The 23,561-nt window shown below is 37.7% G+C and overlaps 1 protein-coding gene across 2 annotated transcripts in view; it reads left to right on the top strand.

The window, feature by feature from the left end:
- prkn (parkin RBR E3 ubiquitin protein ligase) overlaps positions 1-23,561 on the top strand; it is a 112,256-nt gene that overhangs the window by 10,637 nt on the left and 78,058 nt on the right. For both annotated transcript variants that reach the window (XM_053501367.1, XM_053501368.1), the window contains exon 2: positions 20,206-20,369. In XM_053501367.1, the coding sequence (XP_053357342.1) occupies positions 20,206-20,369 (164 nt within the window). The remainder of the gene's footprint in view (positions 1-20,205; positions 20,370-23,561) is intronic.

Here is a 23,561-nt window from a genome sequence, read left to right as displayed (position 1 = left end):
AGACAATGTACAGACCCGTCTGAGGTTTGCCAATGAACTGAGAAAGTGGTCTAGCCAGTCTTCAGACCTTACTCCAATAGAAAATTCACAGAGAGAGCTGTAACTTCGAGTTGCCAAGCAACAGGCAAGAAACCTTAAACATTTAGAGAAAATCTGTAAAGAATAGTGGATCAAAATGCATCCCAAGATGTGTGCAAATCTGGTAAACAACTACAAGAAACGTCTTCCCACTGTGCTTCCCAGCAGGGGTTTCTCTACCAAGTACTAAGTCATGTTTTGCTTGGGGATCAAATACTTATTTCCCTCATTAAAGTGGAACTTAATTCATAACATTTGTATCATGTGCTTTTTCTGTATTTTTGATTGATATTCTGTCTCAATCCTTTACCATAATCCTATGATAAAAATGATAGACCCTTAATTTCTTTATAAGTGGGCAAACTTAGAAAATCTGTAGGGGATCAAATACTTATTTCCCCCACTGTATATCATTGGTATTGATTGGTCAAAGCCAATGTTTTGAGTAAAAACTGATTAAAATTCATCTAATTGTAGTGGAACTATTACGCAAAAAACAACCTCGGATGAAAAATATACAGTACACATTATTTATTTACAAAAATGAAGCCCAAAAGCAAAAAAAAATAAAAATTTAGGCAATACTAAATCCCCCCCTACAGCTTTCACAGAATTTAGGAGGGTAAATTGCAGCCAGGTGCTGCTAATCACCAGCCCTGATTAACTCATCATCAGCAGGTGTGCAGAACTCCTATAAATCAGAAGTTTTGGCAGTTTGCTGGAGCATTCAGGCGTGTGCTAACACAATGCCAAGAGGGAAAGACATAAGCTGGTTTTAGAGAAGAGCAATTGTTGCTGCACATCAATCTGGAAAGGGTTACATAGTCAAAGTCCAGACCTCAACCCAACTGAAACACTGCGATGGGACTTTAATAGAGAGATATACTGTACATATTCGAATTCCGCCAAAACCTCAATGAACTGAAGCAATGCTATAAAGAAGAATGGGCCAAAATATCACAACTAGGTTAGAGAGACTGATTACTACAAATGAAACTACAGGCTATTGCATTATGGGAGACACTTAGTGTTTTCCACATCTTTTTCTTTTTTTGACTTCTGTTTTGTTAAAATAATGGCGTGGTGAATAAAGTTATATGCTGTTGTTCATCTGAGGATGTATTTGCCTAATACTAAGACCCACTATAATCTGATGATTATTAATTATGTTTTTACACAAACATGCTTAGAATACTAACTTTTGAAAACGGCTGAATGTAGTTACCAGTTGGGATTTTTATTCTGCTGCATTGCATTAGAGTATAGTAACAGAGCGACACTGGATACTTTGGCAAAGTGGAAGTGATCAGTGAGGTCAAGCAGGTTCGCTCATGAACTAAGAGAGGAAAAGAGACTCAGATTCAGAGAGACAGACGCCAGGGCACCTCTTGGGACTAGAGCGAGCGGGGACAGGATTATTTACTCACTGTGTTTGGAGTCCAAGGAGAGAATAAATTGCTATTGATTTCCAGGCCTCTTTGCAGTTAAGTGTCTTTCCTACCTTTGGAATGACTGTGGTTTAAGAATAATTTCCTTTAATATGTACCCACATTTATCTCAAGTCTTTTTCTCTGACTGCTTACCAGGCATCGGTTGGTATTCAGCCAGGTTGAGGACAGACAGGAGGAAGCAGTTGTGTGTGTGGAACCAGGTAGCGTTAAGAATTTGGAATGCTGAGAAGAGACAAGTTGAATTTATTGGAATTGAAGAGGCTTTTTTATTGGCAAGGTTATGCTAGAAGCAAGCGATTTCTTCACAGCAGTGGTCTAAAGATCTGTTAAACGTGACAGGATTGGTGTGAGGTAGAGACCCGGGTTCGGGGAGACTGCTTGACAAATGAGCTGTAAGATTCCGTCTTGGCTGGGCTGCAAATGTCACTCCATACGAAATACAGTTAACGTTATGTATATATTGTACAAATATATATATATATATATATATATATATATATATATATATATATATATATGCAGTGTATAGCACATGTCAGTATGAGCCATTTAAGCATTTTTGAGTTTTAATATAAATAGGCGCTCCAGAGAAAAGTTACCTGTCATCCCAGCTAGCTGATAATGAAAGGAATTCAACAATCATTTTAATCATACATCAATATTCAACAGCACCTTTGCTCCTTTATCTGTCTGATGCTTGATATGTCTTTTCAGTCATTTTGCGTTTCCCGGGTTCACCTGAGACACACAAAAAAGGGGACCTTGAGAAATCGGGGTTTTGGCGCGTGCTGGCAGAAAGGAAATTGGTGTGTCAATCATGAGTTTTCATATCTCCAAGCAAGCTGTCATGAGAATGAGAGAAATTGATGGAGACAGGGGACTAGGGGAAAATAGCAATAAATGAAGAGCTGCAGAAAAACAGAGTGAAGGGGACAGATACTCGACTAGACGAGGTGAGTCCTGCTGCCTAATTACAGAGGAAGACCTTCTATAACATAGAGCAGGATAATGACTGTATTACTGTTCGTCAAAACCACCGATAGCGCCGCATTGTTTTGAGGGCAGCTCTTTAATAACCTTGACAGCTTTTAAAAGGTCACATCAGTCTCAGATGATGCCATTTTTCAAATGAACACCTGGTGGATTTCAGAAATTACAATATAAAGTGGACCGATTATGCAAAATTCTATTTTTAGTCATTTAAGACATTCTTGTGGGTCTCGAGTGCGTGTACAAACAAAAAAATGGAAAAAAAATCATAGTTTTTTGTCCTGTTCTCATTTTAGTATTGGCACGAAATGAGGCGTAAATAAGCCAATTAGATTTTTCTCTGTTGTGACATCATATAAGAAGATGATGTCACATTTTCTGCCAGAGGTGTGGCCCAGTAGTAGCTCATTTACATGGACACTAAAATGGTGTACTCAAACAAACAGAGGGAGCATATGAAAATGCATAATACAATGCATTACACACACACACACACACACACACACACACACACACACACACTTTGGGGAGCTCTGAGACAAATGTTAACTTTATAAAGAAATAATAAAATATGCATTTAAAATGCATTAAATATTGTTTTTTATTGTATATACAGTATAAATGTTTGTCTTGGATGCTACAAAATATAAGAAAATGATTACCTAAAATTATCGGCACCCTAAGACATTTGTATGAGTGAACTTGACTGAAAAAATCTTGTCCCTTTTTCCCCAGACATTCTAACATCAAATTATGCAGATGTGTTTGGCAAGAGAGGGTGAACTATCCCTTCCTCACTTCCCCCCCCCCCCCACTCTCTCTTTTCAAAAAATTCAAAAAATTCAAATTTTATTTGTCACATACACAAACATACACAGTACGAAATGTAGTGAAATGCATTATACGACTGCCATTGACCCTAGAAGAGAATTAAAGTTTACAAAAAAGAAATAAATATGAATAAAAGAAATACGATAGAAATTAAATAAAAAAATTAATGAAACTAGGAAAAATAGAACTAAAAATAAAAATAGAAATGTGCTAGGAAAAAATAGAACTAAAAATAAAAATAGAAATATGATGATATGATTCCTCCCCATGGATTAGTATAATTATTAAGGAGTGGTCCACCGCCTTCCTACTGTTTTCATGTGCACATCTAGAAATATTGACTCTAATGTTAAACTACAGTAACTGCATTACTATCTTTTAAGATAGGGCTAAGGAATACAGTATATAGTGTGACATATTATGTCACTCTATATACAGTACTAAAGTCTATATATATATACTATATATGTTCTGTTATGTCGTGTTTGTCGCACTGTCACTTTGTTGTTGCTCTTGTTTGCACATTTGCACGTGCTTTTTATGTTGTCTGTAAAACCTGTAGATAGTCTTCCTTAGCTAGTTAGTTTTTGTTAATTAATGTTGTAATTTATGTTAGGTCTCTCTGTCTTGTCTCTGCTAGCCAGCTAACTAGGCCTCTTAGTTAGCTAGTTTAGTTTTTCTGGTAATTTATGTTGTAAATTTATGTTGCATGTAGCACCTTGGTCCTGGAGGAACATTGTTTCGTTTCACTGTGTACTAACTGTATATGGTTGAAGTGACAATAAAGCCTTAAACTTGAACATATCCTTGTTTTTAGCAAAACCTAGGTGGTATGATGAAGTTAATATTATTCTATTTTAACCAACCATACAAAAATGCCTGAGAAAAAAAAAAAAAAGTGTTTACATAGGCCGTGTATTTAAGAATACACAGATACATATGATCATGGGTTTTTGTGCTTGTTTTTACCTCTATGACCAAAAAAATAAAAATGAAATAATAATAATAATAATAATAATAATACCAGCATTAAGTGAGTTTAACATTTTTGAGATGTCATTCCTATTTTCCAGTAGCGGTTCATTTTTGTTTTAAAAGTAATGATAACTTTGGTTCTACCTGACATCCGTAAACTCAAACGCACAGTTTGATATCTGAAGCAGTTGATTTTTTTAAATGTGTCATTGAAGATGCTGTGTTACCACCACGGATCAGTGCCTCTTGAGATGCTATGGTGGAGTTAAAGTACAGGTTACAAAAACAGTTGTTCAATAATGAAAGTGCAGAGTAGGATGTGCTGAGTGTGTCGTCACCATTAGGGCTGCACAATTTGATAAAAAATTTTATTTTATTAATTTTTTTATTAGGGCTGCAATTTTAACAAATTTTGTGATTTTGATTAAAACTGTGATATTTAACTATTAAATGGACCATTTTGCATTCAAACATACTTAACGAAGTTAAGAGCACAACATGGCAAATTATCTCTTTATGTGTTTGGGCAAATATTTAAATCCTTAAAAACGCTATATAATTTTCCAAAATATGTACATTAAATTGATTTAAATGAAATCAAAAATAAATTGCAGCCATTTTTGATTAAATAATTGCACAGGTCCATATTGCGATTTCGAGTTGTATGTGGTTAAGTTTGCAGCACTAGTCACCAATCAGTATTTTCTTTCAGTAAATGAGCTATTATAATTTTTCATGAGTGTTTTGTGTTTGTTTTTTTCTGGTTAATTTGTTTGACTTCCTTTCATACTGTAGTGATTCTATTGTCTAAAAATGCCTACAAACAAGTCTAATGATTAACAGTCAATATCTTTCATTACAGTCAAACAGTTTATTAATATACATTTTCAATGTGGACTAGACATGCGGTTATGTTAATTTTATAATAATTGTCTATAAACTGTATAATCAGCTGGTTGCTTATATCCAAATTCAAATATTTCTTCAGATTGCAGTTAAATATCGGTTTAATTAATGTATAGATGCTTAATTATTTGTTTTGCTAGCAGGTTTCCGAACTGATCTCTAACACACACTCGAGTTTTATCTTTTTTCTGTAGAATTCAGTTTTCTCTCGCTTCGTGCCTCCTTATCTCTGCTTAAGTAGTCTTACTCTTGTTCATTGTAAGAGATAAATGGGCCATACAGTGTAGGAAACGACAGGCTATCCGAGATTGCTTATCAACTTGACAAGATTTGAATCAGGGTTGTGATGATATAGGCATTTTCTTTGACAGGAAATTTAATATTTGGCTGAACCGTCCATTTCATGGTACAATGCCGGAGCTAGAGGCCTCTCGGAAAAAATCATGGCTACTGCTACAGATGGGTGAGCGATTAAAGGAAGAAAATATCTGTTGGCATTGTTTAGCTCCATTTGTTCCCTAAGCGTCATTGCATATAAACGCAAAGTTATTCTTAATAATTTTTTTTATTTATTCTTTATTTAACATTTCTATACAAACAAGAGAAATCGAATGCTTTGGCCTTTATAGTCATACGACCCTCCATCTAAATGACTACCTCTGGTAGATTTACATGTGGAGTTACATCCTTCATGGGGTTAGAACACTAACTGAGAGAATCATTTGACCATTTGTAGAAACGATGGTCAGCTTCCCAGTACTTTGCTAGAGCATTTTAAAATCTATATATAAGTGTATTGAAGCTACTCTGGCAGCTTGCAGTGTCCTGATACTACACTAATCTATTACTCATCTAACGACAGCTAAATGTCTGTCTGTGAAAGAGTGTGAGAGAGAGAGAGAGAATGCGTCACAGCGTGCCCGTTCTGTGCTTTGACTGCACCCTGAGGACCCCAATCCCATTCGCCCACCACCTAGCTTTGATCCATTTTCCCTGAATTAATGTTTTATTGTTTAGTCAATGATTAGACCCGCAAATAATTTCACGGTTCGGCTGCACCAGCGAGTGAATAGCCACCTGAAACGCACAGGGCGCATTCTGCAAATGCATTGCCTTATAATTAAAACCCGAGGATGGGGTCTGGAAAACAAATTTTGCCTGAAATTGGAATTGGTTACACAGTCTCTCATGCATATAAGCGTCAGCATCAGACTCAGACACGCGGAAGAGGAACAGCAGGACACAGGTGCGGTGGCTGCCGAAAAATAGTGGGAAACAGGAAACAAATGGAGTGGATCTTGAAGATTTAGGAAACTAATACAGCTCTTAGAGTGAGATATGACCTTTTAGTCACCAGTGCAGAGCAAAGCATCCCTTATGTGGCCCGTTTCGAGGATAGCTGGTACAGGCAGTAATTAAAAAACAACAACAACAAAACGATTAATTATGTGACACGGTGTCATAATTTGCTTTTGTAGAGCTAAAGTAGATCTGATTTTAGAAAGATTACAGAAGACTCGTCACAAAACTTTAAATCTAATTACATTAACAACATTTGTTTTTGCTCACACACACAATAAAGGTGGAAAGTGGTTCGACTCAAGGTGACTTTGGAGTAAAACAACGATGCTTATACAGGAAATAACCTAATCCTCACTGATAACTATTGAGTGTTATAAGGGTTTATAAGGGTGTTATAAGTTTGGAATTCTTGTTAGGACACCTGGCATCATGTACTCTGTGAACTACTAAGAGATTGTAAAGAAAATTGTCTGTCTCTGTCAAGGAGCTATAATTCCAGCTGTAAAGCCCAGTGAGAGCCTGTTATGTCACCTGAAGAGGGGAGTCTGGAGAAACTGGAAAGATTCTGAATTGAGGATTTCTCCTCGGATTCCTTGATCTGTATTCTTCAGTATAATCAAGCCGTATAGGAGAGGATTCAGCGCTGTTATGTTACCAAAAGCAGTTTGAACAGCAAGTACTAAATGCAGGCCTGGCTTAAACTTTTTCCTAGATATAAATGCAAAAAAATTAGGTTTATTTTTATTTTAAAAATTTAAAAAGCCTTTAATCAACCTTTTTCTCCGAACTGTGCGAGTGAATTAGTCTCAAAACCCACTCATCACACACACTTACACCAGACTTAAAACACTACAAGCGCTAATTAGTCTCAAAACTCACACATTATTATTATGATGATGATGATGATGATGATGATAATTGTATTATTTAAATGTTGCCCTTGGTTTTTAAGTAAGAAAACTAATGTCATTAAGAATAGACTTCATTTATTTACTCATCTTCATTGCAGTTGAATAAAGCTAAGGTCTAAACTTTAGAATTGGGAAATTGGGATACTTACGGAATTGCAGTATAAATAGAATCAGCACCTACATACTTATCTTAATAATATCATATCAGGTGTTCCCTGGTGAGTCCCATCCCTAATGTGTACCTCAGGTGCAAATAATTCTGCAGGTGACTATCCATGAGTCGTGGGTCATTTAAGAAATTACCTTTTTGATATTTACTTTGTCCAGGTTTTACTGCTACAGTTAATATATGTGGCACATTGGCTTAGCGCACCTCCAGGGTTGCAGGCTCGAATCTCACCTGTGTGCATTTTGGTTACTCTGTTTTCCCAGTGCATTTGGTTTCTACCTACAGTAGAAAAAAACGAATTGTCTGTAGTGTATGATTGCATGTGTCTGTGTGTGTGTGTGTGCGCGCTTGTGCCCTGCAATGAATTGGCACCCCTTTTGGGGTGTACCCTGCCTTGAGTACCCTGGCATAGGCTCCAGGCCCCCTGTAACCCTATATGGAATAAACAATATGGAAAAAAATATGGATGGGATCTTATTTTTAACATTTGGCAGGATATGATCATTATTTAAATTAATATTCAGTTGTACTTGAATACTTAATGTGTGTTTGACTTACTAGATAGTGTTGAAAATGGGCAATGATATGATTGTATTATAAAATTAGTGCAATTACTCATGTAATTTCTCAAAATGGCCAATTCTGATTATGCGTAACAACACAAAGAAACTGAGTGAATACAGAGTATGCTATAAGCATTTATAGCTAGAAGTCCAAGAGCACAAGGTTGACTGCACACCATTGAGATGGTGTTGTTCCTCTACTGTCAATAAGAGGTACATTAGCCAATCGTGGGCATATGAGCTCATGTCTAAAGAAGGATCATAGTTAGCGTTTTCCTCGGAAGGTCTTCATCTGTCATGTGATGCAACTTGTGACCACCAAGTTGAACAGATGCGTTGGCTTCATTTGTCTTTACTTGACAAGGGAGAATTTTCCAACTGAGAGAGAAAAGAAGACAATACCAAACCACTGTAATTTCTATTCTTTTTTTAAGAATGTAGGTATGGCAGAGAATGATGATGTTTTCCCCTCCTTCTCTCGGTGTCTTTCTCCAGAATGGTGGAGCACATACTCTAGGGATGCGGTGTGTTCTGGCCAGCCATGTGTGCATGTACTGCTGTCTTCTCAGTCTCTGATGAGCTTGACTCTAGGCTGAATGCCACCATCCTGATGCTTAATTAGCATTGTTAATGATCCACCTCTCTGCCCAGTCTGAGCCTCTGATGGACTTGTGACAGACAACACAGCGCTCATATCCAAAACCATCAGCCCCATTTGGTCTGCTTGGCAGTTTACCATCCCTGTAATATATATCTCTATTAAGCCTGATCCAGCAGAGAGTCAGTACAGGATTGATATTAGATGAGTAATGTTTCAATATGCAACAGGACACCATATAGCGACAATTCATTTCTCTGGTAGGTGTACAAGGCTCAAGTGGAAATCTGGGTGGCAGCTTCGATACCTCATGGCTTGTGACCTGACTGCTTTTTTCATCTTTTTTTTTTTTTTGGTGGTAGAATGTGTGATAGCTTTGACTTCGCTTGCACTATTCAATAATAATGCATTGCTGGTAGCATTTTTCAGGGCCTACCTGTTTTACTTTTTATCCCAACAAGAAGTGATTTTTATTTTTCTTTGCTTGCTAAAATACCTTAGATTTGTCAACCTCGCCACCACCTACCCTTTTTTTCCCCCTATCCTATCATTTTGGATCCATGTATGCTGGTGAGACCTTTAAATCCTATTGAGATGTGATCAATCTAACGGCTGGGACTGGGAAATGTCCTCAGATTTGGGCAACTGCTATTGTTAATACTTCCATTTGTATGGCTGGAGGACCCGACTTAACTTGTGCTGTACAGATCAGTGTCAAATTTACTAGCATTTTTTAAATGCTCAATAATTGAGCTATAATATAAACCTATTAGATTGGAAAGTTAAGCCTAAAAGTAAAAATACTTTAGATACCGTCAATCATAAATACTCATAAATACTCTAACGTATGAATAAATATGGCATTACTTTTCTCAGCAGGATAGAAATTAGGTTACAGTTATAGGTTATATAGACCATAGTCTAAATAAGGATATCAACGTTTTTATTGCCATTGCTGTTTCCTCCTGTCCTTACATGGTCCTTTCTAGTTCTCCGGTTTACTCCAAGCTCGCAAAAAAGTAGGTGGACTGGTTGTGCTAAATTTCCTCCAAGTGTGAAAGTTCGTACATGGTGCTTGCAGTGGACTGGTGTCCCTGTAGGGGTATTTCAGCCTTGTGCCTGAGATAGACTCTTAATCCACTTCCAAGTAGGTATTGATACGTAATTACTGAAGATAAATGAATGATTTAATGCAAATTGTGTTTTGATAATAAAAAGTGGCATAAAAAGGTGATAAAAAATGTTTTCCCCCAGAAATTCTTTTAAGTTTGCAGAAGGCATCCTACCCTTAGCCCATGCCCAATCTATTTGGGTTTTGGAAACTTTACACGCTTTTTGACCTACCTACGGACTACACTGCCTTTACTGTTTACATGCATATTGGTTGCAAGCTCTGTACAAAACGAATACAGGATATGTAAGGAAACCATCACGCATGTGTGTATGCATAGTTATACTGTATAATTTCCTATATTAGTGCCAGTCCCAAGCTCATGAAAAATTGAGATAGTTGCCAAACCTTGCGTCAGAATGGAACTGTGCAGACGAGGTGATCCTCTGTGGTGACCCCTGATGTCAGTTAGTCACAAAAAAACAAAAAACATTTGAATTGAAACTACTGGAGTCACGACACTGCAGACCTGGAATGCTCCAGCTTTAGAAGGCTGTACCATCCAAAATAAAATGCACACAAGTATACTGTAAATATCATTAGCTTAAGGAAATACAAATTGAATGGGGGTTATAACAGGACAAAATACCCCCTAGCCAGTCCTGATAAACTCAGGATTAATTGAAACATTTATCTGTTAGATCCAACCTGGCCTTCTTTTCCTTTTCCGTATGGCCTGTTGGATGGATATGGTATTTGACACCAAACTAAACCCAACCATCACAACTGAGCTATGGCTTGTCCAATCCTAAGCCATAAAAGATATGAGTGAGGAGGTGGCAGAGGCTTATCAAAGTATTTGCTATCCCCAGTGCTCAAACTGGAATGTTCTGAAATGCTGAAATCAATCTTCTTTACTGTTATGCTGAAGGGAAATTACAGGCTATGAGGTTGGCAGTATTTTTAGACGTTTTTCTCAGTGCTCTAGCTGTTTTTTTTATTGCTAATCAATGGCTAGAGGAATGACACAAGCTCCAGGGAACCTGGCATGCCACATCAGCCAGCTCTCTGGAAGTGATCTCTTTGGGTTTTTGAGTTCTGATGCATCGTTGGCATTAACTCACTTCCTCTTCTCCTGCTACCAGTTCCAGTGATGTGCTCGATCGATATGTTTCGGTTCTATTTCACTCAGTCGAAACTCCTTGAAATTCCTTCCTTGGATTTCTTGCAAGACCTTCCAACAAAGTGATAGACACACAATATGTGACTACGCACATCCTGTCCTTCCAAGCAGTAATAGATTCCAGCCGTCATCTCTTTTTGCCCTTAGGATTTTTTTTATGTTCTAGCGCAATTTTCTCCGAATATTCCATGGCATTCATTATCACCAAGGTGTATTCCTTTATTAGCGATGCTAGCCTTGTTAGCTTCACTCACTATGCTGAGCTACTACAGCTCTTTGTGGTTGCTTAGCAATACTATCTCATTCTTCTGCCGGGGTCTGTTCCCTCAGCATCACTTCCGACACCACTCCCTGCTGTCTTACCCTCCTGCAGGTTTCGCCCTACACTAAATCCCTAAGAAAAGGCTCTTCACGCTTTTTCTTCTGCAATTTTGTTCAATAGCTGGCTTGTTTTGTTGATGGCAGCTTGTTAGGATCCATTGTTGTAGTTTTCTGTATGGAAAAAAAAATATTGCGATTGTAATTTAAACTGCAATGTTTAACTGCAAACTGTTAAATGTACCATTTAGTATTCAAATCAGCAAAAAAGGACACAAATGATTGCATTAAAAATGATGTTTGCCAATATTTATTTTGCACCTCAAAGGTTATTTAAAAAAATCCAATAATTAAATTCCTGACTGTGCATATATTACCTGTAATACATTTTGAGATTGGATAATTGCCAGGTCCGTAACACAATAAAAAAAAGTTTATGTGGTTCAATTGTGCAACAAAACTTAGAACAAGTTTATGTAAAAAAACAAAAAAAACAATGCTAAACAGTATTGCATTGTCAGTATGACCTAATTTCCAACCTCAGCACGTTCAACAGACGATGTGGGAACCTGGTTCATGAGCTGCCAAGGCAAGAAGAGACCAAGGAAGTGCACCTTCGCACTATGCTTAATTTTTTGGACATTTCTGAAAAAGAAATATTGTGTGCCCTTCTGCTTCATCAGCTGTGGTTGTATAGGTCAGAGGATGAGATTGGAGCGTGCTGAACCTATCCAGAGATTTCGGATCACCAAGGCAGACACGTGTTTTAAACGATCGTCCACTTACAGTATATGTTCGGGTAAGGTGGGCTTTTATACTGTATTTGAGTCTACCCATGTCTGAGTACACTCTACGGTGCTCAAGATCATGTTTTCAAGTGGACTTAACTACAGTATGTTGATCTGTGCCCAGAGTGTTCCGCAGATGTTACCCAAATGTCCCGAGCTTTGAGGAGAAGTGTGTTCTTGTCCTGGCCCAAAACCGTAGTGTAAAAGCATCCTGAAAACTTTGGCAAGCAAACACCAAATTTTTATCTTTGTAAACACCAAAGAGTGTTTAAATTTTAATTTTTTACTTTATCTTGCGCTTCAGAAATGGATAGATTTAGGGCAAGGTTGGGGGATTGGATCTGTGAAATATACTGTGTGAAAGTACTAGAAATATCCAGTATATCAAAATACTGTGTTAAAGGTCACACGTATTTGTTGCCTGTCATATTAACGGACCACTTTTGTGCAAAGCAGGTAATGTCAGCCCGGGTTCACCGCCTACCACCGCAAGTATATTTTAGACGTATGGGAAACACTGTACGTCTTTTCATGTTTTTGTTGGAGGCTCTCAAGTAGGCATCTGCGTGATTCTCGACACCTCTGTCTCGGTTATCTGGTGCTTTCTTGCTTTTTTCTAACTATCCCTTCTCCAATATTAAACACCACCTGTCACATTTCTTCCCGGTGCTTTTCAATGCTTTCTGGTTGCTCTGACCCTGAGACACAACACCACAAACATAGAGTACAGTACAGTTCATCTTAGTTCTCTTGTGTAGCTGTCATCTCTCTGCTTTATTTCCTTGCCTGAGCTCTCTTAATCAATCATCCACAGACTCACTCGGGTCCTTGCTGCTTATTCTCCATTCACAGATCGGTGCTGGTGCATGCCCAGGTGGCCACTGTTTCCTTTTTGACGCAACTGCAAGATGCACTGGCTTCTTACTGCCTGCGTACGATGTGATTGATTTTCTCGACTTCCACTTAAGTCATATAATCATTTTCTTGCTATGATACCCAGTCATCTTGCTTTTAATTGGCCTCATGCTCCCTTATCAATCTGGCACATTTTTCTTTTTGATTTACAATCATGATGTTCTGTTTGTAAGTAAAACACGTTTTACTGCTTGTATTGCCTTGATTTAAATAATGCCCTATTACACAATTGTGAGAAGAACCATTTTGTGGTCGGCTGTGACCCAGCAGTTACTGCAAAGGCTGATAACGCAGTCAAAAGTGTGCTGTTGTGCAGTTTTTACTAGGAAAAAAAAATCATCATAAAATTGTGATCCTGCAGCATTTGCATTTGTGCAACCATAAAAACAGATTTTATTCCTCCTTATTCATTGCGATGCCATGACCACATGACTTTCCAAAAGCACCTGAAGTGCTGGGACTTCATGCAAGGGCAGAAATTAATGGGAAAGCTAAACTGAATTATAATGAGAGTGAACACAGTGTACCGTCTCATTTAAAACAAATCTGTGAAACACATGTGTATAAATGCTCTGAATGCAAGACCACAAAGTGGCTTGTGTGTGTGTCTACAGGAAGAAAATACTGGTATTGGTAGTATTCCTAGAGTTCCAGTATAGATCTATGTTTTTTTTGTTTAAGTGCAAGGTCAAAAATGATGACTGGAAGTGCTGCTGAGGTGTCTTTATTTCTCAGGATTTAATGTGTCCCACAGAAGAAATAACGCTTCCAATTGAATGAGCAGCTCTTGAAAAATCTACAGTTATAGTAGAATGATGGATGATTTTGGAACTGTTTTAAAATGTTGAGAAAGAAAAAGGGGAAGAAATTAAAACAAAGTTTGTGTCTTCAGCAGACTATAACCAGTGTAATGCCGCTGCCTTTGTATTACTGCATGTGCCGTGATATGATGATTACATGAAAATATAGTAGAGTGAAATAATATTGTTTTTATTATTAGGCCTGTCAATGTTAACGTGCTAATGCATGTGTTAATTTAGACATTTTAACTTGCTACTATTTTTTTTTTTACGAAAATTAATGACATTACCAAGTTTGACCCTAATGGCTCCCGATAATCACAGCACCATTACCTGCCAGTATGTGATAATGGCACATTTAACCAAATAATGACATGACTGAGGAAACCTCAGCAGGTGAGCCAAATTGCAAGTGAAATTATAAAAAGCTTCTAGATGGAAGTTTGGATAAAACCAAAGTTGTGTGCTCGAGCTACCGTTAAAGGGGAACTATTTTTTTAAGAATACATTAGATGTGAACCTAAAACGGCAGTTGGCAGAATCTGCTTTTATTGCATTTACTGAAGATCACTGAACATCAAGAAGTAACCATAAGTACCTCGGTGTAACAGCACACACCATCAATGACTAATGGCAACTGCATTCTTTCACTCTAGGTGCGTTAAAAGCAGAAAAAAGACCAAGTTAAAAAGGAGATAACGGTCATGGTCACCTCTATAGGAGCAGACAGGACTCACATTGTAATTAGTGCTGCAAGGAGTTTACCGTTTGAGAGATTTTGTTTAGGATAATATAAAACTGCATAATAGTATGTCGCCTCTAACCAGTTTGTCATGCATTTCTTTTTTCTAGCATTGCACTTTTCTAATAAAAGTAAATCTATGACCGTGATTAACTATGATTATTTAATTGCACTCATTATATTTCTATGTGAAAAGTGAATAAAACTAGTACATGTACGTGTTAATAATTTGCATCTGGATGTGAAGGTAATTCTCTATGAGGAGAAAATCCACTGAGCTTGTTTAAACGTCAGTCAAAACAAAAAATGATAAGTCTCTCTCTCTCTCTTTCGTAAAATATACACACATACACACCTTAAAACACACACACTGGGAACCCATCTGATGCTTAAAAGTAGTTTATAAGATCCCCTTTAAAACTGAACGTGAGGAAACAATAATTGGTATAATTCTTATAAAAACTAAGAAATAAAGCAATTAATTTTTTTTCAAGATTTAGAGAAACCTTTAACATCAGTAGAATGTTTTAACATTAAACCAATGGCTTATTTAAAAAAACTGTTTCACAAACGATACATTTCTAAGATTTCGTAGTAAATAACAGTAAGTTCTGTTCAAGCTTTGGGCTTTTGCAGTACAAATGTGCCAGCTAATCAGTAATTCAAAATGCGGACAAGTCCTCATTTGCGAACATCTGCTGGGAAAATGTAACCACCGCATTCGTCTACAGTCTATTAATGTAAGAATGGAATAAATATACATATTGTACCTTATGAAGCTGGTCAAAGAATTGAGATAATTCAAAGACAAAAACAAATTAATTCAAGGACAAAAAAATGTGATTCTTGTTTTGTACAGCCCTTATTCTGAAACACAGTCTCTCTCTCTCTCTTTTTCTCCCCACTTCCCCTCTCTTTCTCTTTCTCATACGCATACACACACACTTCATTATGATGTGATCTCCCCTACTAGCAGGGCTTCCATTCAAATATTTGCATGAATTGAAATGATTCTCTGTGAAGACAAAAGAAGTTGCGAACAAATCTGTTTCCATCAACCACGGTGATAAAAAAAAAAATACATCCGATGCAAAAGTGACTGGGAGAAAAGACTACATTGCCTGTCTATGGAAAAGTGCATATTCATGCATTTAATCCTGGTCAGGGTTATGGTGGCATTTTATACAGCTTTTTTTTGTTGATTTAAAAAAAGAAAAAAGAAAAAAACCTCTAGTTTCATTTGTCCAAATAATGCATGATGTCATGTAGTTAAGTTGAATCTTTTTTTGTGTGTGTGTGTATTTTCTTGTCAGATTTTCACTGTGCTTTAGTCCTAGCCAAATCCTCCTCCATCTTCCTTTAAGAAGAGTGAAGACTACCACATACCTCCTTCCTGAGACCCATGCCTTCACCTGATTGCATCTTTACAAACTGCTGCTAAAGAATTGTTAGGGAACAGTGTAACAGCTGTCCGCCCCCTTTGCTTGCATGAACTTACACCCGCCCCTGATTGGTTACTGTCGCTATAATTGATGCGAGAGCGTAAGTACTGTATGCCATAGGGCTGTGCAATTAATCGAATTTCGATTTCAATTTCGGGTCTCAACTTTTACAAAAATGGTGTAATCGAGAAAAACAATTATTCACTTTTTTTAAAGTTATTTTGACCTGCGCGCGTGTATCTGCACTTCCAGAAGCCCGAACTCTCTCACTCTACAGTATACTGTCAGCGAAGAAGTTGTGTATGTGGTATCTGATCGCATTTAAAAATCAGCGCGAGTGAAGATGGCAGAAAAAGAGCAGCCACAGAAGTCTTTGGTCAAAAGAAGTAGAAGTATTTCTGTTGTTAGGGAACAGTTTGGATTCGAAGAAGCGGACGTGGATCAAAAACATATTAGGTGCAAGATTAGCTTTGCGCTTGTGTCGGCACCGGTTGGTAATATCACAAATCTTTTTAACCATTTAAAATTTTAACACAGGACATATGACCAACTAATAAAGAAACAGAAAGGCCGACGAACAACCACCACAACATCCTCCGCAACACAGTCATCTTTTAAAGATGACTTCAAAAATTCAGTGCAACTCTGTATCCATCCAGCTCAGAAAGGCACAAAAAAAATAACAGATGCCGTTGCATACTTTTTAGCCAAAGACATGTGCCTTATTAGCACGGTTGAAAATGAAGGATTCAGGAAAATGATAAATACTCTGGACAAGCGTTATGCTTTGCTATCTCGACACCAATAAAAATAATTTATTATTTATTATTTATTTATTATTTTATTTAATATTTATATTTTATTTATTACTTGTTTTCAAAAGATTGTGGAAGTGCCCTACATTGTTGATCTTGTTTGCCTTTATTTGTTTTATCTGTCTTAATCTGTTTTAAGGAGAATTCACTGTTCTGTTCAAAAAATGCAACATATTTTCAAAGTCAATGAGTAATCGTGTAAAAAGTGATTTTAATCATGACCAAAATTAACGTGATTTTGATTTTTTCCATAATCGAGCAGCTCCAGGTATGCCACCCATCCACTGTTAGAATTTCAGTTATAAGAAAAGTGAACAGTAAATGAGACCTTCCCAAAACCATTATTGTGTAAAATCAATTAAATCTTGTTTATGGACATGAACATCCTTAAAAGGATAGTTTGGATTCGCTGAAGTCAATCTTAAATCAAAATCCAGGTGCATACTGTACAAGTACATTAAATCACATGCAAGTTATTGGAGCCCAAATCCACAGCCTTCGTTCCATGCACAAATGCATTAAAAAGTTCAGATGTGACTCATATGAAGTTTCTGCAACCCACTGAGATAAAATCTTTTAAAGTTATCGTGCATTTAGTACAAATTTAACTCTTACCCCACATACACACACTCATTCACACACTATCGGGCAATTTGGGAACGCCAGTTAACCTAACCCCTAAGTACCCGGAGGAAACCCACCATGCATGGGGAGAGCATGCAAACTTCGGACCCTGGAGGTGCAAGGCGACAGTGCTAACCACTACACCTTCAGCAATAGTCTTACAATGTTCGCGAAACCTTCACTCTCATTCTTTCACTTTTCCCCTGGAAAATACAGCAATTCCAGACGCATTACAAAGCCCTCACCAAATGGACTCCTGGTGTGATAAATGTTGACAAAGGTGGAATTTACCTATTTGTTATTCCCATAGAAGGGGCATAAAACAACCAGGAAGATTATAGAAATCATTACCATCGGTCCAAAGTGCCACTGAATTTACACCTTATCTTTAACCCAGCTGTCAGAAAAACACTCTCTGCTATTAGCGCAGTTATTAGAGAGCAGAGAGGAAGTGTTGTCTTATGATTATCAGTTTTGTATGCCTTTATAAAACTATAAACTACAGTATCTTAAAGCCGTCTGTAAGAATCATATCAGAAGTCATATTCCACCAAAAATAAGATGTATGTGAATTTGATTTGTCTGTCCAACACGTACATGTATCATACTGATCTGCTTGTCTTTTTTCCATCCTGTCTACCTTTATGATTTTTGACACTTATTTCAAGTGTTATATTCTATCACAAGCATGTACTGATGAATGTCATGCTTTAACAACAAGCAATCACTCAAAACTCTCTTCAGTGCCCGTGCACGACCTATGGCTCTTGTTGTTTAGTGGCAATCAGTAAATGCTCTGCACCGTTGTACAATAAATCAACAATATCCACAGATGCAATTTCTTGAAAGAGCTGTGAATTACTAAGTGCCTATGAATTTGTTGTTAGTGTGTGAGGCTATGTGTTGGCTGTCTGGCCACTAGTGATCTTACAATACCAAAATTACAATTTCCAGCGTGCAGGCTCCAGATTACTGGAGGTTTAAAAACTCACACCTAATCTCAACCCTGAGGTATAAGCTTATAAACAAGATGATCACTACAAGGTACAGATATCTGCTGATTGTGAAGTTTGTCACATAGAACGAGAGTACAGTAAGTCCCCTACATACAAACACATTGAGTTATGAATTTTTAAAGATATGGACGTTATATAACGTTAGATAAGATGTCCGGTGTTCGTCGTCACAAGCATGCTAGGATCCCAGGATGTCAGGAAGAAAGTTTAAAAAGCAGCGACGGTGAAGCTGGTACTGCTAAGTAGTGGCAAGCAATATCAATGAAGACAAATATGTAAATAATTTGAGAGAATGGCGTGAATTGAAAACATGGCAGACATTGCTCGTATTTTTAGCATGAATCGTTCAACTTATATAGATCATGGAACATGTTTTTTTTATACTGTGTATAGGCAATTGTGTTAGTATCGTGTGTGTATAGGCAATTGTGTTAGTATCGTAGTACCTATACAATATTTGTTAGATTTATGAACATATTGGACGTATGAACAAGCTCTTGGAATGGAACTCGTTCGTATGTTGGTTATTTACTGTACAACCCTCATTCTGTGCAAAAAAGCATTTGAAATTTTAGCTTAAACTCGTATGAAGCTCCTGTAGTCCCATCAAGCTAAATCCATCTGGTATCTTTTAAATTTACGGTGTATTTAGTTCAACTTTAACTTTTGTCTTTTCACAGAAATAGCCATATGGTTAAGTTCCAGGGGCTTACTTTTTCTAACTGAAACAACTCCAAATTTCACTTTAGTGTGGCCAGCAATGTTGTTCTAGACTACATCAGACAAACATTACTGCTGTTAAGACAGATTCCTATTAGTCATATCAAATAGACATTCACATAGTAAAACTAAGGATTATTTCAAAATGCTGGTACAGTGGTCTTTTTAGAACTCTAGCACTCCAGTACTTTTTTAGCACAGGATACCCCGCAGCACTGGGGTCCACCCAAAACCGCAATCGCTTAATATATTTTCTGTATTTTCAGCCATTCCTTGATAATTTTTTGTTCAATATGAGCATGTCTGTACTTGATTCAGATCACATATGCAGGGAGAAGGACACCTTCCCCCTTCCTGCTTCGGTCTTTATAATTATTTGAGGAATTTTTTTTCTCCAGATCAGCCATTTTCCATTTTTTAATTTATCTCTGTGCCTCAGGGATTTTTTTTTTTTTTGCAATAAAAAATAATAAGCAGAGGTGATGTTAAAAAAATACTTCTGCACCCAATCGGACTTATCTTAATGAAGGGGTTTGGGGAAAAACAGACAGTGACTGAACAAGCTGAATGGTAAAGTTGGGTGCTTTGTCTTCTCGTGTGTGCTACCTGTCCTTTAACTTGCACAATCCCTTCCTCTGTTTTAGGCTTCAGCTCTCCATATGCACTATACATATCTTCATATTCCATTCTGTATTATAATAGAGTTATATTGCAGTGTTTATTTCTTTAGATCATTGTGCATTGTGTTATTGTTTTAATGGAAGTGTCTCAAAACGGAAAGAAATGGAATTGATGGCGGAACCTATTAGTTATAATATAAACACTGTTTAACAATCTACAGTATATGTTTGTCTGTATTGTAGACTTGTTTTTCATGACAAATAAAATGCACTTTTGTTTAGGATCTGCCACATTCTACAACTCTTACGCTTCTGTGCACCCCTATGTTCCGAACAGTGTATGTCCGCTTTAACTCTGATCGTCCGGTGGAGGTGGAGGTGGAAGAGGGAACGAGCGTCTTGGAGCTGAAGGAGACGGTGGGGCGGCTGCAGGGTGTTCAGCCCGATCAACTGCGGGTCATTTTTGCCGGGAGAGAGCTCTGTAGTGATTCCACTCTACAGGTAAGTACACTTTTCTGCTTCTGTTCGTCTGCTGTTCGTCATGTTCCTGTTTTTAACAACAGGGATCCTGTGAAGTTTATTATAGAATCAGGGTGAAACTCAGTGCTAGACTCGGACACACTTCGGAAGTTGTCCTGAGGACTCAGCCGAATCTTTTCTCTCTGACCGTTTGTGTATCACTTTCTGGTGAGCTCTGTTTGTCAAGCTGTCACTCAGGTATCCTTCTGCAGAGTCAGAGGTAGAAAACAGAGAGAGGCTGCAGAGAGAGAAAGTGTTTCCCCTGTTACTTGTTCACTCCTTCATGCTGTCCATTTTTTACTCTCTCTTTCTCTCTCTAGCTCTCTCTGATGGATGCAGTAGTCTGTCAGGGTAAACAGAGCCTAGGGATCTCCTGAACTTTAGTCCACAGCGCTTCATTAAGTTTGACCTTCTTAATTATGCATTAAAGCAGCTCCACGCACACAGAGCACTCTCAGGTGCACTCAAAGGAGTCAATTAACTTTCATATAAGCGATGCGCACATCATCTGCAAAGTCCTTACTCCCACTTCTATTCTTGTCCAAATAATCCTTCCTATGAAAGGCCGCGTCTGCACATGAGCAAGATCAGAAGTGTCCTGTTAATCCTTTTTTTCCCCTTAAGACAAAAATATATCCTAAAATACACAAAAATATCCATCTGTCCATTGAAGCCACATTGACTGATGACTTTCTCACCAGAGGTCATTACTTTTTTGAAAGATTTGTTGCCAAGGATCGCAACCTCTGACAGCCTTCAGGTATAAACACACACACACGCACACGCACACACACACACACAAACAAACAATTATCCACTATGGGCAGTTTAGAAACCCAATCAGCCCACAACACCTGTCTTTGGACTGTGGGGTGAAACATAGGTACCTGCAGGAAATCCACCAAGCACATCGAGAACATCCAGAACTGCACACACAGACCTGAGGCTTCAAACCCTCACTCATGGAGGTGTAAGACATACCAAGCCAAGCTAATCAAATGTGCTCTATCATGTCAAAATAAAATATGACTGTGAATGGCCAAATGAGGAAAAAAAAAAAAAAAACCTGACCAGAAAGAGACAAAAGGAGTGTATAGAGTGTATGGGCATTAGCTCCAGATGCCTCGCTTTTCTTTTTTGAGCGAATTTAACACTTACTAATTCTTTTGTTGTTTTATATTACTGGAATAATAGTGAGCTTTTTATTTTTGAACACCAGACTGCAATACAGAGTCAAAACAATTTGCATCAACATATTAATAGCACTGATATACAGTTTATATTTTGATATAACACAGTTTTACATACTTTCTTAGAGTGTTAAGCTTATAACATACAACATATCATAAATAATAAGACGTAAAACCGATTTACAGAAGACTTTAAGTACAGTACAGTGATACTGTGGCTGAGTGAGACTCTCAGCCACAGTAAAACATCTGATGGTGCACCATGGTCCAAGTCCGTGAAGGGTGATCCTGGCCAAGGTGGCTCCCCCATAAACATTCAGGAAGTGGAACACCTCATCTTTTAAAAAATCAAAGGATAACTCATCACCAACTTGATGAAGAGACGCATCTGTGTGTAAAAACTGTACATCAAATCATTCACCAACACCATTTGTACATTACAGGAACTCAGCTGGGTGTTATTGGGTCCATTAATAAATTTATTGATATTTGTTTAGGCCATTAAAGGAATTCCTGGAAGGCCAGTGTTTCAGACGTGATTAAGGCAATCTGATCATGGCTGAGGCATACTGAGAAAACCTTCTTTCTTTATGGTATCCAAGCACTAGTGAAACACTGGGATAAGTTTATTAGTGCAGCAGAGGATTCTATAGAGAGATAAAAGTAGTTTTTATTCTTTCAGAAGTCCAGATTTGACTTTAAACCCCCTCTGAGTCTGTAACCAAAATAACCATATTAGAAATACCAACACAGATAGACAGTGATGGTGATATTCACCTTAATAATACAATTAAAACAGCTCTCTCAGACACAGGTGGCTATGACATCATCAGAATTTAGTCTCGAAATCTCCTGTTGATGGAGCGAATACATCTGTTCACCTAATGAGCCATGGGTGTAGATAATATATATATAATCAAGGCCACATATACCTTACTAATGCCGCATTTTTATTCTGGCCTTCTAGAGACCAACCAAACACCACGCCACATCACCCTGAGCACAGGTTGACAATTGCCCTCCGGCTATCAGATTAAAAAAATTAACAGACTAGGAACGAGTCCAAATTGCCCACTATTCGATTGTTTTCTTTGTCTAGCGTCAGTTCAATACATGACCTAGTAGTTAACACTTTTAATTGAAGTAAACATCTTAAAACAAAGTAAACAGAGCAGAACTAATTGGTCCTTTATGTGTTCAGCGAGGTGGTGTATGCAGGAGAGTTGCCTTCTTTCCGCAGGCTCGTTCTTCTTCTGTAGATTATGAGGATTAAAACCAGAATAAACCCCAGTTTTAGTGACTGGAGTCTGTTTATTTCAAATGTGGAGGATTTTAGATGCTGGATGCTTCTTGGATTGGCTCATAAAATAATCGATCACTGGTCCATGTCAGTAAGTTATGTCATGTAATAGGACTTATTTTCACCTGTGTAGATCACTAATATCTGTAATTTATGTGGCCTTATTTATTGGGTTTTTTTTTCTGGTTAAGCTGTGGGACAGCATAAGGACAATCGGTCAGTAATGGACATTTCCAGAGATACTGCACCTAATACTGTACCTGTCACATTCAGTCAACAAGTCAGGATGGAGCAGTTGTTGAAGACAGCCCAGACACACACACACACACACACGCTCTCTCTCTCTCTCTCTCTCTCTCTCTCTCTCTCTCTCTCTCTCTCTCTCTTTCTCTCGTTCTAGCGGACAGAGTCAGACATGAAGGTGACCTGTATGTGTGCATGGAGCTGTCTGTAAAATTGGGTTATAAGACATGAAGGACAGTAAAAACAGAAGTGACAGCTCAAGAGACGAACTCTTATGTTTCCTTCATTCCCAAATCCACCTTCAGTGTTTATCAGTATTTATAATAAGCACATGATTATCTAAGACCTCGTTCAGAATGCAGGCAAATCCGATTTGTTTCATAAGTCTAATCTTTAGGACTGACTGTCCACGTTTTTATTTGAAAGTAATTGTATCGGATT

This window comes from Clarias gariepinus, chromosome 8 (genome assembly GCF_024256425.1).
Source record: "Clarias gariepinus isolate MV-2021 ecotype Netherlands chromosome 8, CGAR_prim_01v2, whole genome shotgun sequence".
NCBI classification, from domain to species: domain Eukaryota; kingdom Metazoa; phylum Chordata; class Actinopteri; order Siluriformes; family Clariidae; genus Clarias; species Clarias gariepinus.
This window is presented reverse-complemented; position numbering and strand designations above follow the sequence as displayed.